The 20,741-nt window shown below is 35.2% G+C and overlaps 1 protein-coding gene across 1 annotated transcript in view; it reads right to left on the bottom strand.

The window, feature by feature from the left end:
• Nucleotides 1–20,741, bottom strand: part of LOC131435358 (neuroligin-4, X-linked-like) — a 413,817-nt gene that overhangs the window by 170,016 nt on the left and 223,060 nt on the right. Inside the window, exons 5-6 of the mRNA XM_058603165.1 lie at nucleotides 4,142–5,416; nucleotides 3,928–4,050 (exon numbers count right to left, since the gene is read on the bottom strand). Of these exons, the coding sequence (XP_058459148.1) occupies nucleotides 3,928–4,050; nucleotides 4,142–4,459 (441 nt within the window). The 5' untranslated portion in view covers nucleotides 4,460–5,416. The remainder of the gene's footprint in view (nucleotides 1–3,927; nucleotides 4,051–4,141; nucleotides 5,417–20,741) is intronic.

The following is a 20,741-nucleotide window of genomic DNA, read 5'->3' as shown; positions in this document are numbered from 1 at the left end:
ATGAACTATGATTGATTTTGAATTTGTGTTCCAAAAGCTGCCCGAAACTTGATGAATAATATATAACGATTGGGACGGGTCCAGCCTACCTAGGTTCGATTCCCTACCCCGCACATGGGGTCAGAAAATTTTTCTAGCCCGAAGAAGCATCCTTATGGTAAAAATCACTATAATCATGGCCTCAGGGATAAACCTCTATAATCGAAACAAAAAAATCGATAATAACGACGTTCACTAACATAGTTTGTGAACGCAGTTAATTCACCATCAATTTCGTCATATAATCTTCAATTGGAGAATACAGTACCATAGTTTGCAATACAATTCAGTCTTGATATTGTAATAAAACTGTACCTTGAAATTCAAATGGAAATGTCATCATGGCAACTATGCAAGAGGAATTAACTCCATTATTCTGGCAAAGTGCATAAATGTAAACAAATCGAAAAAGGGCAAAACTTTTATTTCGTTCGTTTATTTAGCGGAAATAGTAGAAAAGATTGAATGTAATTTCCATACGATTATGAAATTAACCAACAATTCATCGACTATAGTAATTTAACGACTCGTCGAACATTAATTGGAGAATGTACGATAATTTCTAAGGCTGTGAGATATTTCGTGAATGATTTTACCTTTTGGCTAAAATTTGACCTATCGAGAGCTATTTTTATCAATTTAACTATTATTTTTATCTAGCTAAATTTAATAGAAACTACAGATCTATTCAAAGTTTTACGGATAGAAAGTTATTTGGGTTTTTATTGCACTGAAAATGAAATTATAACAGATGGTGTAATAATTGCCATACAGAGAACGTAAGATGAACTTAGAGAAAAACTTACTTCGTATGACAATATATTGAAACATTTTATTGTGGTACTAGCTGAATTACTGTGCGTTGCTCGGAAATGTTTCGCGATGTCAAGTTCGCAAAAAGATTCTAGAAACCTTATCGAAGCACTTTGAATGTGAAACACAAATTGGACAGTAACCCGATTGAACAATACTCCGTACATGTTCAGAATCCGAGCTTCAGATTGCGCACGGACAGTGTGCCATCTCAGAACTCACAATAATCAAAAATCTCACGGCATTCTCTGGTCAAATCAACATCAAATCGGGTCAGTTTTATTTTTATTTGTTTTTATGTTTTTCATAACATCTGATCAATTTTACCGAACACTTGCTATGTTAGGGGCATTTGTTACACTCCCTCTTCCTTAAAATAACCTAACAATCTCCTTTGATATAAAAGTAGTATCTGTATTTGTCAAGAAGCATCGTTTTTCGTCGAATAAAATTTATATTGAACTCCCCTTTTTGCCTCTCTCATATAAAAAGGTTATGCATTCACTGTGAAAACCGACTTTTGAAACGAGGCCCGGAGGGCCGAGTATCATTTATCATTCGACTCAGTTCGTCCAGTACGCAAAAAGTCTGTGTGTGTATGTGCGTATGTGTGTATGTAACGTTTTTTTGCACTAACTTTCCTCGGAGATGGCTGAACCGATTTTCACAAACTTAGATTCAAATGAAAGGTCTTGTGGTCCCATATAAAATTCCTGAATTTCACCCGGATCCGACTTGCTACACCCCTTTTTAGACGCACTTGCTACAAACTCCACTCTTTTAATCACCTCTGCATTGAATATCTAAGCTCGTCGAGAAATTAAAAAATACCCTTATGACCACCTCTGAATTGCAAAAAAGTGCTTGTGCTAAGTTTGGTGATAATTTACTGAGTTGTTAAGGAACTTTGCTGATATATACAAACAATTTGACTTCCAGCATCTTTCTTAGCGACACTTGCTATACTTTCACGCGTATAAATATCCTTACGACCATCTCAAAGTTGTTATAAATATGTGTGTCTGTCGACAAATGTCGATTATTGCAATATTCGAAACATTTTGCCTCAAATTCCTTCTGATAGCAAACATTTATTACACCCCCTTCCCTTGCTCACAGGATCATCTCAAGTGCTATATCTGTACTTAGCAAGAAGTATCGTTTTGGGAAAATTTTATCAACTTCACATCAAACTTCCTTTTTTAGAGGCACTCATTATATTCACCAGCCACAAATATCCTTAAGACCCCTCTTAATATTTGAGTTTTTCAAAACGTGTGTATGATCTTCAAAAAGTATCGATTCTCAAAGTTTGGCTTTCGAGCGGTTAGTGGAATGAAACTAAACCACCTTAAAAAGAATGAAAGATTTCTAAGATACTAAGGATGGACGCAAATAGCATTCGAAATATCGGTATATGTCTGTCACTATTACGTTAGTATCATAATGAAATAGTTTTTTCATAGTGAAAAAAACATCCAACCCACACGAATACTCTTACAATCATATCTAAGTTGTGCAAAAAAGTAGCTATGATTTAAAAAATATCCACTAAAATTTGTCATGACCCTCCCTGTTAAGGACACTTGCTACGCTTCTTCCCTTATAGAATTCCCTTTTTATAACCATTTCTGAGGAGCAAGAAGTACCTGTACTAAGTTTTGTGGCAATCTGTTCAGTAGTTTCGGAGTTATGTCGTTACATACATATCTCCCCCGTTTTAGAGGCCTTAAAGGTATCCACCTCCCACAAATATCCTTATAATCATATCTATTTTGTGCAAAAAATTTTTATGGTCTTTAAAAAGTAACGATTCTCGTCAAATTAGATAAAATTAGTCATGACCTCCTGTTAAGGACACTTGCTGCGCTCCCTTACCCATAAAAACACCCTTATGACCATATCTGAAGAGCAAGAAGTAACTGTGCCGGGTTTGATAACAATCCGTTCAGTAGTTTCGGAGCTATGTCGTTACAAATATTACACTCCCCTCGTTAAAAGCATTTGCTACATCCATTTCCCATATGATCATATCTAAGGTATGCAAAATATTTTGTTGGTCTTAAAAGAGTATTGAAAGAGTATTCTCGTCAGATTACATAATTTTTTCATGACCCCTCCCTGTTAATGACACTTATTACACTAAAGAGCAAGAAGTACCTGTGAATAGTTTGATGGCAATCCGTTCAATAGTTCCGGAGTTATGCCGTTTCTGTAAAAGAAAGTCTATATATATATATATATATATATATATATATATATATATATATATATATATATATATATATATATATATATATATATATATATATATATATATATATATATATATATATATATATATATATATATATATATATATATGTATATATATATATATATATATATATATATATATATATATATATATAAAACTTTCCTTTACAGAAAGCATAAAAAGGAATTACACAGAAATAATTCTTACTGAAGATCTGAAATTATAATGTATGTACAAGATTTTTATTATAATATCGGAAAAAACTATCAAAGTGTCAAAAATAATCCTTCAAAGTCAAAAAATTGGATTTAGAAATTTCGATTTTACATAAATCTCAATCATAGTAATACAACAAAACAATACTACTTGAAGAATAAATGAGATGATGCACATACTCACAGAATTGTCTTAATCGATTACTAGTGGAAGTTTACGAAGTTTACGTGTCTACGAATCAATCTACGATGAATATTTAGCTATTTTTCAAAAAAAGAGCGAAACTAACATGAGCGGCAAATGGAGAAACCGTTTGTCGTCCCGTCACTGCGGTAACATTCTTGCGTTTATTATTACATAATTGCATTCGCATGACAACTTTCCAATCTGTTATTCCCGTTAGATACCGATCATATTTAAAACTAGCTCAAGATAGCTCGAGACAGCTTATTGTCTTAACCAAGACTAAAACACAAATCATTTGAAATATGTATGTGCCATTTTCCTAATTATTTGGGATTCTTCAGAGTCATTCAATGTGGTATATAATATATTTGCTAATAGATCAATGCCAAAGCAAATCGAAAATAACAACTACTTACCTGAGGACAAACCCGGCCGAAGGTATCCGCTAGTTTGGTCCCCTTCCACGGTGGAAGCTTTTTCGGTGGTTCAAGTCGCAGATTTCCAACCGGTGGTGTAGCGTACGGGACCGCCTTGAATACCTAAAAATGAATCAAAAGAAGCATCAATCAGTCGAAAGCTTTCTGTGTATTGAGGAACCTCTCTCCATAACTATTCGTTATCGTTTCCTACCTCTACCGGTTCTAGGTACTTGGAGTTCAGTTCCAGAATAACGCCTCGAATCGCTCCGGATTTAGTTTCCACAATCCGCGAACTGTATCTCGGCCCGGCCTCAGTTGGAACCAGCCAGCCACCGAGGATGATTGTCAACAACCAACAATACGTACTCCAATTACAACAACGGTGGTGATGACGACGACTCCTCGTTAGATATTTTTGTCCGATTACCGCCTCAGCTAGCGTCGTAGCGGCTGCTACCAAATCCTGATCTGGTTGAACTTTGAAACGATGGTGGTCGTTAGTGATTGTTGGCCCATCGTGGGCCCGCATTGTAGGGCGAGTGGCGGTTGTTGAGCAACATTACCGGTCCCCGTCATGAGGATCGGCCATTACACCTTACCCAACCCACGATGCAATCAACAATCGGTGAGTTTTTTTTTGTGCCGAAAAACCTGCCAACTACTGCCTTTTTTATCGCTTCCCTTTCTATTTGTCGCTATCTCGTACGTGCACTCGAAAATTGGTTTGAGGGCTAACAATATCCCGATGTTCAATTGGACATATCGATTTCGCAGGAAGCTTTCAACTGATTCGCAAATTTTTCTTCTCAATTTCCGTTTGGCATAAAATACTGGCGGAACTCTTTGTTTCTGTATTGATTTTTTCCTCTATCGCGATTGTCCACTCAATTCCGCTTCATTGCACGTTATTGCACTGCAAAATACACCGGCGGAATGATTCTGCACTCTTGTGTTCACGCTTTGATTATCCTGTAAATCCACTCTGGATTTGAGTTTCGGCCAATAAAAAAAGACAATTCAACAAAAAAAATCTAGTTTAGCTTAACGGGTCAAATGGCTTCTTTTTTGCACTATCACTGGGGAATCAGATTTTTTTCTCTCTGCCGTCCAATAAATCGATGTAAATTTTACAACGGTTGCATGTATTTTTATGGGCACTATTCACACACGTTTTGCCTGTGGGGAACAATTTTCCTCATCTTACCCTCTTCCTGTCGTTTCAAGTCGAAACGATCGACGGATTCACACTCATAAATTTTACGCTTTATTGTGCCGTAGCGGTGGTGGTTGACACCGATTGTAAATATTCGAGCTGCATGCGTAAGTTCTAAGTGTTTTTTTTTGTCTGGCTGGTGCGCGTATCCAAAACCATGAAAAGCGGAAAAATTATGACAATGTTGTCACATGTGGCATCGTCACGGCGTCCCGACGAACGGTGTAAAAAATCAATTCCGCTTCCGCCGACGGTGGAGTTTTCGTGGGTTGGCTATAGAAAAGAAAAAAAAGAGAACAAACGAAAAATTCGTTAGGTTTTGTTAGGTGCATATTTTGACAGATGTGCTGCATCGGTTGGTTAAACTGAAACGCTGAAAATGCCTTAGGCTGCTGTATTAGATAGGAGAAAGTTGTAAAAAAGGCGTTTCTTTTTCGATAAACTTAGTTACCTTTTTCCTACGAGTACAATATTAGTTATGCAAGTTAATAGCACCTTTGAATTTACTGTACAATAATACAATTGTAATTAAATGGCGTTCCGTTTCCAACTAATCACCAGGCTTTTATTAACACAGAAACAATAACTTGGAATATTTCCAAACATACACATAAGAGGAAATGTGTATTAATTTTTTCGAGAATCGAACTCTGTACGAACGTAGCTAGCTCCTGTCAGGGGAAATCGTTTTGCCAATTAAACTGCCTTGCAGATGAAACACTAAAGAAACAACCTAATTGAGCAGAAGAACCGAACATTTTCAGCTGTGCAAGGCGCAATTCGCAGTTTCAAAATGTTTCTTAGTGTGTTTCACATGCAAGATAGTTCAATTGGTACATGCTCATCAAATTTAAAACTAGTACGAAGTGGCTCATCTTAGCAAGACTAAATCAAATCCTGCCACGTATCCAGAGGGGGGGGCGAGGGTCCCTGGCTCCTCCCGAAATCAATAACATATAATTATTTAGAATGTCTCAGACATGTGTTACAGGAATAACAAAACAGTAAACGTAATGAAATGTAATACAATATCAGTTCCAGTGGAAAAGTTTAAAGTGTATGTTAAAAACAGCCGTAAAAGGCACACCGAGAATTAGGTAAGGAAGGGTGTTCGGTTACCGGCACCCTTTTCTTTTAAGCTTATAACCTCTGACTAAGTGCACATTATGCAGACATCTATACATCAATGGAAAGCTAAAGTCCCTAGCTAACAACTGAACGAGAAACTAAGTTGATTCAATACATTGAAAAAACTTTATTATAAATTTAATAAAGTGATAAATTTTGGCCATTTCAAAAAAGGTGTTCGGTAACCGGCACCCCAAGAAATTTCGCTAAAAATGGAAAAATATAAGTAAAAACTGCAATTATTCAAAGAAAAAACGAAATTTCTTCTTTTCAGAGGCATTTTGGATAAAAGTCTTCATTGTATGATGGTGAATTCACCTCGGCTCTCTTGGCCAATGATTTGGATGGTGGGCCTTTGATGTTGATTAGGGCAATTTTCCACTTCAGTCGAATTTATTGACATCTTATATACTAAGCAACGTTTAATTGCATTAATCAGTGCATTTAAGTTCATCATTTCCCTTGACTTGGACGATTTGTTTGAAGTCGCTATGACTAACAGAAGCAGAGAACCAAATTTGTTACTTATATGACGGAGTGCTGATCTACCAGGTACCAGAATTTGTACGCTGCGTAGGATCGAAAGTGTCGACATATATCGCGAGGTGCTACACTGCAAGCATCACATTTGATCGCCACCAAGAGCAATATCACTGTACCTGGTGTCAGGTACAGGCAGCACACCAAGTTCAGTGGTGACCACAACGACGGCAGAGCAACTGAGATAGCAGAAAACGATACCAAAAGACTGCCAATTAGAAATCCTTGGATGAGCTTCACGTCGTTCTTTACGACAGAGGAACATAGACAACAGCAACGAGGTAGATTTAATTTAATTTATTTTTTTATTTCTCTCATAACTAACATTTGTACTACACATAAGTTTTCATTTTGATATTATTCATTTACAAAAAAAAACAGCTTATGTAATGGAAGATCTCATGAAAGATCATCCGAATCCTATTCCGGATACTAGTAAAATTTTAAATACTTCAAGGGCTAAACATTATCCAGAGGGTACCACTGGGCCATGGATAGTCTATTTTCGACGCAAAGAAAAGGTATTAAATTTGATGCGAATTACAAAGGATTTGACATCCAATTTTTCTGTAGTTGTAGAAATCTCTAAAGTTAATACCCAAGTAGCATACGTTATTTCACTTCAATGACAGTAATTTATATGAAACGAATTCATGGAACAAGTTGAAGATATTGCAACGTGCATAATATCTGCTATGTAACCTGAAAAGCGTAAGAGGCAGAGCTTGTGTGACTTACCGAGGGTTGCCAAACAAGTTCTCAGTAACGAATATTTGATTTGATCCACCGCGCTCATTAGTCACAATGAAACAGAAAATAGTTTGTGTCAAGTTACACTTTGTTAATGTTTTTTTCCATTCAACATTTATGACCAAAGATTGGCATCCGATAATCAGAACTAAAATATAGAATTCAATCTTGTTTAAACTCACTATATCTACTCAAAATCTACGTGCTATTCGATATTTATGGTAAAGTTGTTCATTTTACTTATTGAAAACGTACGCGCCTTCTATATTTTGTGTTTTAGAGCATCGACATACAAAATACTATTCATGTTTTTATTCCCGTCCTATGAAATTTAGAGCTAAAAAGTCGAAAAGTGTTCAGATAGAGTCTTTTTGTGATTAATTTTAGTATTTTATATATCAATGCTGAAACAGTTGACCAAACGCAATGAATAAAAATGCATTTTTTGAAATTTAATGATCCTTTCATTCACTGGTCATAATGGTAGCCATTGGCATAAGTTTTTCCAAGCATACACTGCCGTGATAAAGCGTACAAAGATTCTCTCTGGTAGAGCAAATTTACTTCCCTAAACGAAATAAGTTTGCTTCGTACATATACCGGCAAAAATTGCATTTAAGCGCAGAATTACCTATACCAAATTAGTTTAAACTGTGTCTATCTTTTACTTATTCTACTGATTGATTTAAAATAATTGTCCGAAAATGTACGGAAACTTTCAACCGACACTGTATTCGTATTTCTTTGTTGCATCCCAACGAATACGGTAACCGATATGAAATCATTTTTTAACTTTGTTTTGTAGTGTGATACTTTTTCTTTGTCACATTTTGTTACGGTGACCAGTTGGCGACCAAAAACTGTCTATGAAAATACGTCGTAAGAGTTAGATTACCGAAAAATTACGTTGGAACTCGTAACATTATTTTGACTTCATTGTCACCATCATAATACGACTTGTTTCGTCGTCATGTATTTCATGCGACCATTATGCAGCATCTGTTTTATTTTATTTTTTTTATAAACAAGTTACAGTACATTTTTTTTATAAACAGTTACAGTACAGTTGTAACCTGTAAATTATTTGCTGTTGAATATAGAGTTTACATTCCATCAAATGAGATGGAAATTGACTGTGTTGTCACTGAAACAAGTCTGAGAGCCGATGATTTATTTAAAAATGCAGTTTGGTCGTTTCAAAAACTCCATGCTGGAGTTAAGATACTCGAGGGCAAGCAATTGTACTCAGCATCTATTGTCGATGGAATTAAGTCTTATGGTCACTCAGATTCGTTTCGAGTAACATTTGCCGGATCTGCGCTGCCTAGCCATGTCTAAATCAATAAAATTCGTCTTCCTGTTCGGCTTTTCGTTCCGCATTTTATGAATTGCACGAACTGTAAAAAATTCGGGCGTACAGCTACTTATTTTAGTAATAAGTCTAAATGTATCAAATGTCAAGGGCTACATAAAGATAATCTTTGCGATAAAGATATTTAAAAATGTGTTTATTGTGGGCTCATGATCTTTCGGAATGCGCTGCATTCAAGTTGCGTAAAGACAAAATTGAGCTTTCTTTAAAAGCACGGTCCAAGCGTACATATGCAGAAATGCTTAAAACAATTTTTGATGTTCCCCCACTCGGAACAGAAAACGGTTTTTTAAATCTGGCTATGATGAAAATAGTGAAGTCACTCCTCAAGGTTCTGCTAAGAGGAGGAATTCCCCTCCCAAATTACCAAAAAAGACACCTAATATGACACCATGAAAAAAGATCCCCGTGTTAAATCTAAAAAGCCAAATTTAAAACCAAAAACTGCGCCTCCTGGTTCGTCAAATTCAAAAACCAATCCAGGTACTAGGACAAGAAAAGACAATAATCCAGTGGGCTCCCTTTCACATTCACCAACAGGATTACTGAAGTTTTCAGAAATTGTAGAATGGATTTTCGCAGCATACAATATTTCTGAACCTCTAAAGACCATCATAATGGCATTCCTTTCAATAGCTAGAACTTTTTTGAAACAGTTATCAGCTCAATTAAAAGTTCTCTCAGGTTTTGTATCATTTGATGGATAATTTATCATCCGCCGCAAATGATTCAACCACTGTCCTGCAGTGGAATTGTCGAAGCATCATGTCAAAACTTGATTCATTTAAAGTTTTGTTGCATAGTCAAAAATGTGATTTGCTTTGCTTTGTATTGAAACATGGCTTACATCAAACACAGCCTTAAATTTTAATGACTTTAATATTATACGTCTCGATAGAGACTCTCCGTATGGCGGAGTGCTTTTAGGAATTAAGAAATGTTATTTCTTTTATAGATTAAACATTCCTTCGACTTCTAGTATAGAATTTGTTGCTTGTCAAATATACATAAAAGGAAAGGACATTTGCATTGCTTCGGTATATATTCCTCCAAGAGCTCAAGTTGGACAACGACAGCTTAATGAAATGGTCGAAGCCTTTCCTGCTCCACAATTGATTCTGCGAGATTTCAAATCGCATGGAATTATGTGGGGTTCCATTTACAATGATAACAGATCGTCCTTAACATATAATATTTGTGACAATTTCAACATGACAGTTTTTAATATGGGTAGCATGACACGGATCCCAAGACCTCCTGCACGTCTAAGTGCATTAGATTTATCTATTTGCTCGACTAGATTGCACCTGCAAAGTATCTCCTGATTTACACGGTAGCGATCATTTACCAATCATCATCTCAATTAGCAGTAACAAAGGCTTTACTAATTCAGTTAATATTCCATATGATTTGACAAAAAATATTGACTGGATTAAATACCAAAGTAGTATCTCAAGTACCTTAAACTCAATGGAAAAGCTCCCCCTCCCCACATGAAGAATAAGATTTCCTCGTTTGTTCGATTCTGGAGGCCACAAAACAAGCCCAAACCAAACGATTTCTTGGTCAGTCTAAAAGAAGGCCTCCAAATGCTTGGTGGGACAAAAAGTGCTCAGATGCTTAACACGCGAAACAAAATGCTTTCAAGATGTTCTTATAACGAGGATGAGAAACTCCTCAGAATTTTGAAATATTCTTGACTTTAGAAACCAAGTACAAGAGCATACTTCGGGCTAAGAAATGTAGCTATTGGAGACATTTTGTCGAAGATTTGTCAAGAGAACCCTCAATGTGCACTCTTTGGAATACGGCCAGACGAATGAGGAATCGTAACGTAGGAAATGAGAGTGAGGAATACTCGAACCGATGGATATTTGATTTTGCGAGGAAAGTTTGTCCTGATTCTGTTCCTACGCATAGCAGTATTAGGGAGTCTTCTCCAAATAATGGTTCCATTGATAGCCCCTGCTAAATAATGGTTCCATTGATAGCCCCTGCTAAATAATGGTTCCATTGATGGAAATTTCCATAGCACTCATGTCTTGTAACAATAACGCTCCTGGGTTGGACAGAATTAAATTCAACTTGGTGAAGAATTTGTCCGACCTTGCAAAAAGACGATTGTTTGAATTGTTCAACAAGTTTCTTGAGCAAAATATTGTTCCAGCTGACTGGAGGCAAGTGAAAGTTATCGCCATTCAAATGCCGGGGAAACCAGCTTCCAATCCCAACTCATATAGACCCATTGCAATGTTGTCCTGCATCAAAAAATTGGTCGAAAAAAATATTCTTCGACACTTGGGTCGAGACGAACGGTTTGTTGTCAGATACTTAGTTTGGCTTCCGTAGAAATAAAGGGATGAATGATTGCCTTGCATTACTTTCGCCTGACATGCAAATTGCCTTCGCTCAAAAACAACAAATGGCGTCTGATTTTTAGACATTAAAGGAGCATTTGATTCAGTTTCCATTGATGTTCTTTCAGACAAGCTCCATCAACATGGATTTCCAGCGATTATAAATAATTATTTGCACAACCAAATGCATGTTCAGATAAATGCATGTATTTTTCACATGGCGATTTGGCAACATTCAGAATTAGCTACATGGGTCTCTTGCAAGGCTCATGTTTAAAGTACTACACGGAGAACCCTTCGATCATAAAATTGCGATATCGCAGTTTTTGATTTTTTCGATAATTGATTTAAATAATTTCTTTTTGATTCAACCAATATGGTTTTTGATTTGCATATATTCAAGTAGTTGAAAAATATGTTGTTTTGAATGCTGTCAAATGCCGGAGACAGTTGAAAGCAAAACAATAATCGTAATGCAAAATCAATAACTTTTTTAGTTGAAATCTGTTCGCGTCGCTTCAAAATGTCAATGAAAACAACATCGATGGTTAAAGCGTTTGGTAAAATTGTGTTCATTCGATTTGAGAAATTTATGATAACAAGTGTTTATCTAACAGCGGTGTTGTGATAAAATTAACCTTGTTTAAGATGAAAAAGATTTGGTGACAAATTAGAAAATGATCATCTTGTAATGTTTCAGGTATGCGCAAAAATTTTATGCTACAAATTCGATCATTGATTTACTTCTAGCACACTGTTTTACTTCCAGCTGTTTGATACCGATGATGATGTTCATGCATTAGCAATAAAACGCATTTTGACATGAATTTAATTTATAAAAGTAACAGGAGCGAAGGGTTTCAAACACACAGAACGCGCTGCGATTGAAAGGCGCGTTTGAATTGCCGTCGCAAAATTACAACTCCCAGCGGTTAATGCACCCAAGCTCATAAATATTGACTAAAATTATCAGTGCATAACTTTAGTTCAACCGTTTGAAGGCATCATCTTTCAATACTCATTTTAGGCAAATATAATAAAAATATCTAAAACAAATAAAACCGATTTATTTTTCAACTAACAGAATTTTGTTTCCATAACAACACCAGTTATTTCAACTAAAATATTTGTTGAAATTGAAAGGTATGTGTCCTCACTAATTGACAACATTTTTTTTTCAAACAGTTAAATTAGTTGTTTCAACCATCGTTTCTGCTAATCGAAAAACAAAAATGACAGTTTAGTTAAAATAACAATCGATTAGTTGTACCAAATTTTAACCAATCGAATTCAGAAAATCAACTAATATTCTGGTTGAAATGGGATCGCGGGTGGTTCTGTGTATGTACTATGGATGCCACGGCGAAGAAAAACTTATGTATATTGCCTATGAAATAAACGTATTTATGGAAGAAAAGTATTTTCATTCAAGCACAATGAAAAAAGTTCCAACACCATACTTTTGGAAAGCTATTACACTTCAATGTGAAGGAGGAGCTTGGAAATTTGAGTCATTCATTTCGTTCAAGAATTCCATACAAAAAAGCGCGATAGCCTTCATTTTTCGATCGAAAAGGACGACATTAACGACGCGGTTTGGTAAAAAGTGAACACACATGGTTGAGAGATACAAGTAGTGTTGATTTCTCGGTAATCAATTTAGGTAAATTTTTAAGCGAAAACCGCAGCCTCACATTCTAAGAGCCGCTGGATCTATATTAGAATATTTTTGAAATCAATCCTCTATATTAGAATATTTTTGAAATCAATTTCAAAGATTTCGTACCTATGTTTAGTTGTCTCTTATAATGGCTATGAAAATTCAATGCTCTTCAATAGTAACCACTTCATGTCACTTATATTTTCAAAAATATCACTAGAAGATTTCGTAATTTTTTTTTAAACTTGAATAACATTAGAAACTTTCATTGGGTATAAACTAACATAACCTCTTCAATTTGTAAACATATATGTCAAGTTAATAGGAATTTTTCTTCGCACTAAATGATGGTTGGAATTTTTATACATTCTTTACACTATAGTTCCAGAATCGGAAGTTGAACCCGGATGAAATTAACAGGATGAACCTATGAGACTATATGACTTTTCATTTGAGCCTAAGTTTGTGAAAAACAATCAAATCATCGATCGTTTAGCCTACAACTAAATCCGTTTTGCGTCAATTCGTCATTTTGCATGACAGTTTGGAAGTTTGGACACTTATTGCCATATAATATCGCAACCATAAGTCGGATCTAGATGAAATTGCATAGTTTTGAGACAATGAGAATCATGATTTGTGAAAATCGGAAACCCTTGCTGAAAATCGAAGTGAGTTCCGTTCTTGGAATTTTTCATAGATATTACCACTACTCTCGGAACCGGAAATCGGGCACTAGTAGTCCCAAAGTAGTTTTATATATCCATTAACCAACAAGATCTGCTAACAAGATAAATTTACCAGTAAGTTGTATGACAGTTTGCACCATAAAATGTGAAAAAATACTCATGGAATCGAAAATTTTCACTTATCGTGCTCTAATACCGGAACCGGAGGTCGGATCAGGATGAACTTTTCGGAGACTCTTTAAGGAACTTTTAATTGCATCTTAGGCTGTGAAAATCGGTTAAGAAATTTCTGAACAAAATGCGTGCGAAATTTCCGAAAAGATTGAGTTCTTATAGATTTGCACATACAGTGGGGTCTCGTACAACGCAGATTTGGTTTTGCCGGTATTCGTTGTTGCCGGATTCGTTATTGCCGGCAAACCGCGATATTCGAGACCCAGAGCATATGGAAATAAGACTGATTTAAACTGTTTTCGTGGAAGGCGCTAGTAAGCTACCAGAGTATTAACATGAATAAGCTATCGATATCTGAAATCTGTGGAACTTGAGAGAGTGAAACTCGAACTTTATATTAATGTTTTTATTATTTTTAGTGCTAGAGATAACAATAAGTGCATAAAACACGATATATATGGTATTTTTTGTTTATTTTATTTTAAAGCGACCGCCAATTCATCAACATTTCTTGAAAATTCTTATAAACTGAGTATGGTATAGAAAAGTAATGTCTTCGGAGAGTTTGTAGTGTTTGTGTAGATCAAAAGTGATATTTATATTAAAATTAGTTGAGAACTGTCTCACCACAACCGCATAAAAAATATATTGCATTTAATGCCATAAAGTTAGATTACGCGTAACGATTTTGATTATTTGGAAAGGTGGTGGTCCGGAACCAGTTTCTGTGCAAAACATGAAGTATGCGAAAAACATAAATGTATTTGAAAGTAATCACACGACCAGGTGGAGTTTGTGTATCTATCAGAATACTCGTTGCGTTTCACTGCATGATGGAGGGTGTTTTAGTATAAAATTTGTCCTCTCCGCATAGCATATGCACTATTGCTTAATACAACATAGATTACGAAATTTTAAAACAAATCAATATTCCTAATATTACTGTACTATTTATGTAGGCATGAAAAGAATTCAATATAACAGCAATATTTCACAGATATGCGTAATTGTTTGTAGGTGTGGTTTTCAACATCAGATCCGAATTTTTTCGACCGTGCTTTTGGTGAGCACTATTGAAGTTGCTTTAGCCTCGCAAAACAATCCGTGTAAAGCCTAGCGAATTTTTAAAAGTTTCAAGCACGTGAGCACCAAGCTTAACAAGATTTCACTTTGCGTCGAGCAAGCAAGGGCCCTGTCAAAATTGAGTAGTAGTCCTGAAAACAAAAAAAAAGCTGCTATGGTAGAATGCATTTGAACGCATTCAGGAATCCGGTTTCGTACAAAGCTGCTGTTCCCAACTTGTATCAGACCACACCAGCTACCAAAATGTATACATCGGGAGCGAGTACCCGAGTACATTCCACTTAAACAACGTTTTTATTTTTAGTGAAAATTGCATCCGTAAGCGTAATGCATTGACTGTGGCAATGGAGACTATGTGGCGGCCGCGTTTTCTGTTATACGCAGGCAACATACTGGATATGCGTGCACAACACCATCCCAAATTTTCCTATCCATTTCGATTAAAATTCTCGCATTTTCATTGTGTTGCAGTATTTCAACACCTTCATCCAAGCAACGGCATCTCACTACTCGGTTTGGTGGGTTGGAAAATGGGCATACGTAACAAGTAATTTGCTCCCAAAATGTTTCAGATTTTGGAGCACACATGGGACTTCCTATCGGGATACTCTGAACGGTATACAGCGATTTTAGTTGAATTTTCTCATACCTGTTTAATTAAAAGAAATATTTTTGCACAACTTGTTTGTCATTGAGGAAAACAATAAAATTTATCTTTCTGTCTTGTTATCAGTAACACAATTATTGCAAACTAAAGGACTCATTGACGTTTGTCGGAAAATAAACCCGAATCTGAGCAAGGAAAATTTACTAAAACTAAAAAAGTTACTAAATGAGTTAATTATACCCGGTACACTAAATTAAAAGAAAGAAACTTTCGTTTAAGCAGAGCCAATGACTCAAATTCCATTGAAGCGAATAATTTGGCTCTTAGTTTCGGTCTGGAGACCCTAAATCAAGCGAAACAAGTAACTGTAGTATACACAACAACAAACAAGATGTAATTATATTGCTAATCCGGTCAATAGCACAAAAATGTAATCAACGACAAAATCAATTACGTACATTCTAGCGCGAAGGAAAGCTTTGAGCAAACCCACCATTCATTTCCGAGTAATCCACTAACTATTGAAAGGAATCGGAGAACTCCAGCATTTTAGCAGTGAAATCACGCAACCCGACTGAATAGTTGTTGGTGCAGTGTCTCCTCTCTAATCGAGAGCTCATCTCAGTCACACTGGACTCTTCCAACAGAGTAGGGATGTACCGGATGTTGAAAAAGGAAAACTTTACTGTATGTACCCTGTTTCAGGAGCATTATTATGTCAGTACAGGAGGATCACAAAGTCTTGCATTTTTTTAAGGTTTTGTTGTTAGGTAGTAAACTTTTTTTTAAGGAATAGCTCTGATGAGAGAGTCTGTTTTGGAACCTACTTCGTAGAATATATTTTGGGATCATTCTGCTTCATTTATATTGGCACGTACTTTTCATATATCGTTTAATGAAAAAATACCACAAAATCTCCAATTGGAAATATGATGTGAAGATATCCGTTCATTCAAAGTTTTTTTCTGAATTAATTACAGTATTGATATTTTTTGTTCGGCTTTGACGAGTTGATACAAAACACGAATGATTGAAATCGTTCTAAAAACCGAGTTGATGGTTTTTAAACTGGCCATATAGATTATTAAAGCTATACGAAGAGAAAACCTAAGAAGGTAGAAGCTTTTAACAACTGATTTCATTTCAATCAATATTTATGTGTTATGCATCTATAATCATCATAACAAATTGCACAATTTCTTGAACACCAAAGTCACTGTAAAAATATTATCGATTCATTTTTAATCTTAGCAAATTAACACCAGTTCAAGTTGACGGTTCAATGTGCATGACGCTGTGCTGACACAGGTTAGAGCTAGACGGATTCTTAGTGTCAGTAGCACTTTACTTGGGATGATGAATTTTTCATTTTTAGCTCTTACTATTTTTTAGTGTTATTTAATTATTTTTTATTATTGGTTAAAAACTCACAAAACAAACCATCGATGCAGTTCGATTAATAGGAGCGGGTCATTTCGCCAAAAGTCGTTTCGCAGAATGACCGTGGGTGTCATTTCGCCGGAAATTTTATTTTTGAGTTTTCAGTCATATAAGATAAGATAGGTCTTTTGATAAAGATCAATACTAGTAATCGAAACGACGAGTAAAACAATTGTTCTAATTTAATTGACCGCTAGAGTCGAATACATCACAATATTAAAATAAATTTAAAACATTTATTTTAGTCTGGCTCTCCATAAAAAATTGGGCTGGTTTTATGCCGCCTAGATAATTGATGTGGCGCAGTTCAATTATTCAATTCAATTCGCAGAAACCAAGATAGTTTAGTGGCACAAAGATGCTTAGGCGACACCGGCTGAGTTGGTCGTCGACCAGTCGTCGGAAGCGGTGGCCTTCAAAAATCCGTGTTTGAAAGAATTGTCTATTTTCATAATATGCAAATCTTAAAACGTGTCCATAAATACATACAATACATACAACGAAAGTGATTAAAACGATTCATAAATATATTTATAGTTTATATGAATTTTCGTACTTTTAAAATGTTTAAAACAAAAAATCAGACAAATCAAACACCCCCCCCCCCCCCCCCCCCCCTTTTCTTAATTCTTCTGTTTTTTCTTGTATTCTGGACAGATGTGGATTTCGTTTTCTACTTGCAGGCTTCTTCAGTATCAGAATCAGAATAATCAATTTTTATTTAGACACTTGAAAAGCTTACAAAGCTTAGGCGGAATACGCCTCGTATCCAGCATACGAGGGAAAATAGTAGAATGAAAGGGAAGTATTTTTTGGAGCGTTCTACTAACAAGCTCTACCAAAGAAACTACACACTTAGAAAAAGTTATATCTTTATAGATGCACATAAAAGGAGCGTCGCGATTCACTTACATCAACAATACAAAGCATGTAAAAATAAGTCATCAACGAAGAAATTACGGCATTCTTGAATTTACGTCTAGCAAACAGTATGTGTACTGATCGCAACGACAAAACTCCCTTGACCAACTTTATTGGTATGAAACATAAATAAACCACCTGGCATTGAAGAATCACCCATCCATCCATACCCGACCGTATCCGTCAAAAGCAGATGCCACTAATATCGAAAACTGAAGCTTAATTTCAAATGAAACTATTTAATCTTCTAATAGTCTCCTGCACCCCCGTAGCCCACCGACACGGATTTTGACACACATGGTTCACACAAACTGCCACCACCAAGTAGGGTGCCAAGGAGCGCAAAGTTAGCCCTCGTCGCCCGTTCCATGATGACATGATTCGAGCAGTACGATTGCACTTCGTTCACTCACGAAACTGGTCTTGATTTGCTGATGCACCGCAGCAGGAGATGTCGATTAGACTAATTCAATAGCGAATGGGGAATTAACGTGGTGCCCCGACGATGATAGTTTCTAAGTGGTTCCCTCCGGCATAAAGTTTATCGGTACGATGTATGCGTTTATTATGTTCGACACGCATGAAGTAAACATTATGTAGACAAAGTGAATGATTGAATAGCTTAGAACTAATTTATACTCTTGTACTTACTGTATGTAAAATAAGTGAAACATATTGATTAGGATACTATAAAGATATGTGTTATAAATGAAAGTTTTGTTAATGTTTCTTGAAATAAACGAATAAGGACTGTACTCGAATAAACAATGGAACTGACAAAAATGATCACCTAAAATTTATTAAGTCGAATATTTTAAATCTCCTAGGAACCAAATCCATACATACATACATATATATATATATATATATATATATATATATATATATATATATATATATATATATATATATATATATATATATATATATATATATATATATATATATATATATATATATATATATATATATATATATATATATATGTAGATATATATATATATATATATATATATATATATATATATATATATATATATATATATATATATTTATATATATATATATATATATATATATATATATATATATATATATATATATATATATATATATATATATATATATAAATGGTATCATATATAATACTGTGTTATGCTTCAAAATAGTTTTCTTCGATTTTTGAAAGATCAACCGGAAGGAAATGGTTTAGTTCCCGTTTACCAATAATGACTACCGATTGAAGTAATTTTTTGGCCGATTTAGATTTTTACCATGTTCTCTGTTTCGCCCCTTAAAGTGAATCAGGATAGCCGAAATCAGTTTTTTTGGCCGTCTACTAATAATGATTATTGAATGGAGCAGTTTTGGGGTCAATTTAGAATTTTTTTTCGTTTTTTGTTTCCCCCCTCCAAATGATGGTATAAAAATTTTTACACACTTTACCCTATTATTTCGGAACCGGAAGTCGGTTCTAAATGAAATTCAGAAGTTTTGTCTGGGACAGTAAGACCATTTATTTGAATCAAAGTTTGTTAAAATCGGTCACGCAATCTCTGAGAAAAGCGAGTAAGTAATTTTAAATTGGATTTTTTACACTAATCACCTTAGAATTCCGAAACCGAAAATTGGATACAGATGAAATTTATAAATTTTGTTATCAAATCATGAGACCATTCATTTGAATCTTAGTTTGTGAAAATCGATCACGTCATCTCGGAGAAAAATTAGTACACGTTTTACCTCATAACTCCGAAACCGGAAGTCAGATCCAAACAAAATTCTCGAATTTTGTATTGTACCATAAGAGCTTTCAGCTAAATCTAAGTTTGTGGAAATCGGTTCAGCCATTTTAGTGAAAATTTGGTGCATTTATTTTCACAATTATTTGCACATTTTACCCCATAATACTGGAACCGGAAGTCGGATCCGAATAATATTCAGGATTTTTATATGAGACCACAAGACCTTCTATTTGAATCTAAGTTTGTGAATATCGATCCTGTCATCTCCGAGAAAAGTTAGTGCAAAAAAACGTTACATACACACATATACATACATACACACATACGCCTTGGTTCAAAAGTCGGTTTTCACAGTGATTGCATAACCTTTCTATATGAGAAAGGCATAACAACTAAACGAAACAAAGTTTAAATCCGCTTGGCATCTTCTGTCGTAGGTACATGAATGACTACTCTGTGTGAATTAGATTTTGTATGTCCGTGATAGTGATGCGGAATGTTGTTGAAATACAGAAAACTTTTTATCATAGATAACGAAAATCATATACCAAACATATACAGTATAATGCGAGAAAGCAGTTTAATATCCACATCAGAAATATATAAATCATGACTCCGATTCACGATCAGTAATACTGAGTATATTTAAATAGTTCGTGAATTATCAGAAACATCACTAACAGCAAAACAAACTCAGTCAAAAACGTGAATATTGCATGTAAATATTTCAAAATATCAACAGCAGAAACATTATTAGTATCATGTTTCTGCTGCTGATATTATCCTACTTTAATCTCATGGTCATGTCTTTGACATTAGTTACTCTTATGTTCTAATTTGAAAAAATGCACTTCGAGATTCACCAGGGAATGGGTGGCAAGTGGAACGAAAATTTCAAATCCTAACGGGATGCGGTGTTAAGGCTGATCAAGTGATACCCGAATGTTTTCATCCGAAATGCGACTAACTCCTCTGAACCCCAAGCAGGAACGAGAAGCAGCAAATCACTTCGAAAAAAAAACTTCTAAGCATTATGACAAATTGTTGACAAAAGACTGCGTGGTGCTTAAACGAAAGACGAAGCAAAAATCGAACAATTTCGTGGTCTCAACCCTCTAACGCGTATGAATTG

Source organism: Malaya genurostris, chromosome 3 (assembly GCF_030247185.1).
Source record: "Malaya genurostris strain Urasoe2022 chromosome 3, Malgen_1.1, whole genome shotgun sequence".
Taxonomy (NCBI): domain Eukaryota; kingdom Metazoa; phylum Arthropoda; class Insecta; order Diptera; family Culicidae; genus Malaya; species Malaya genurostris.
Note: the sequence above shows the minus strand (reverse complement) of the source record. Positions and strands in the feature narration are given on the sequence as shown.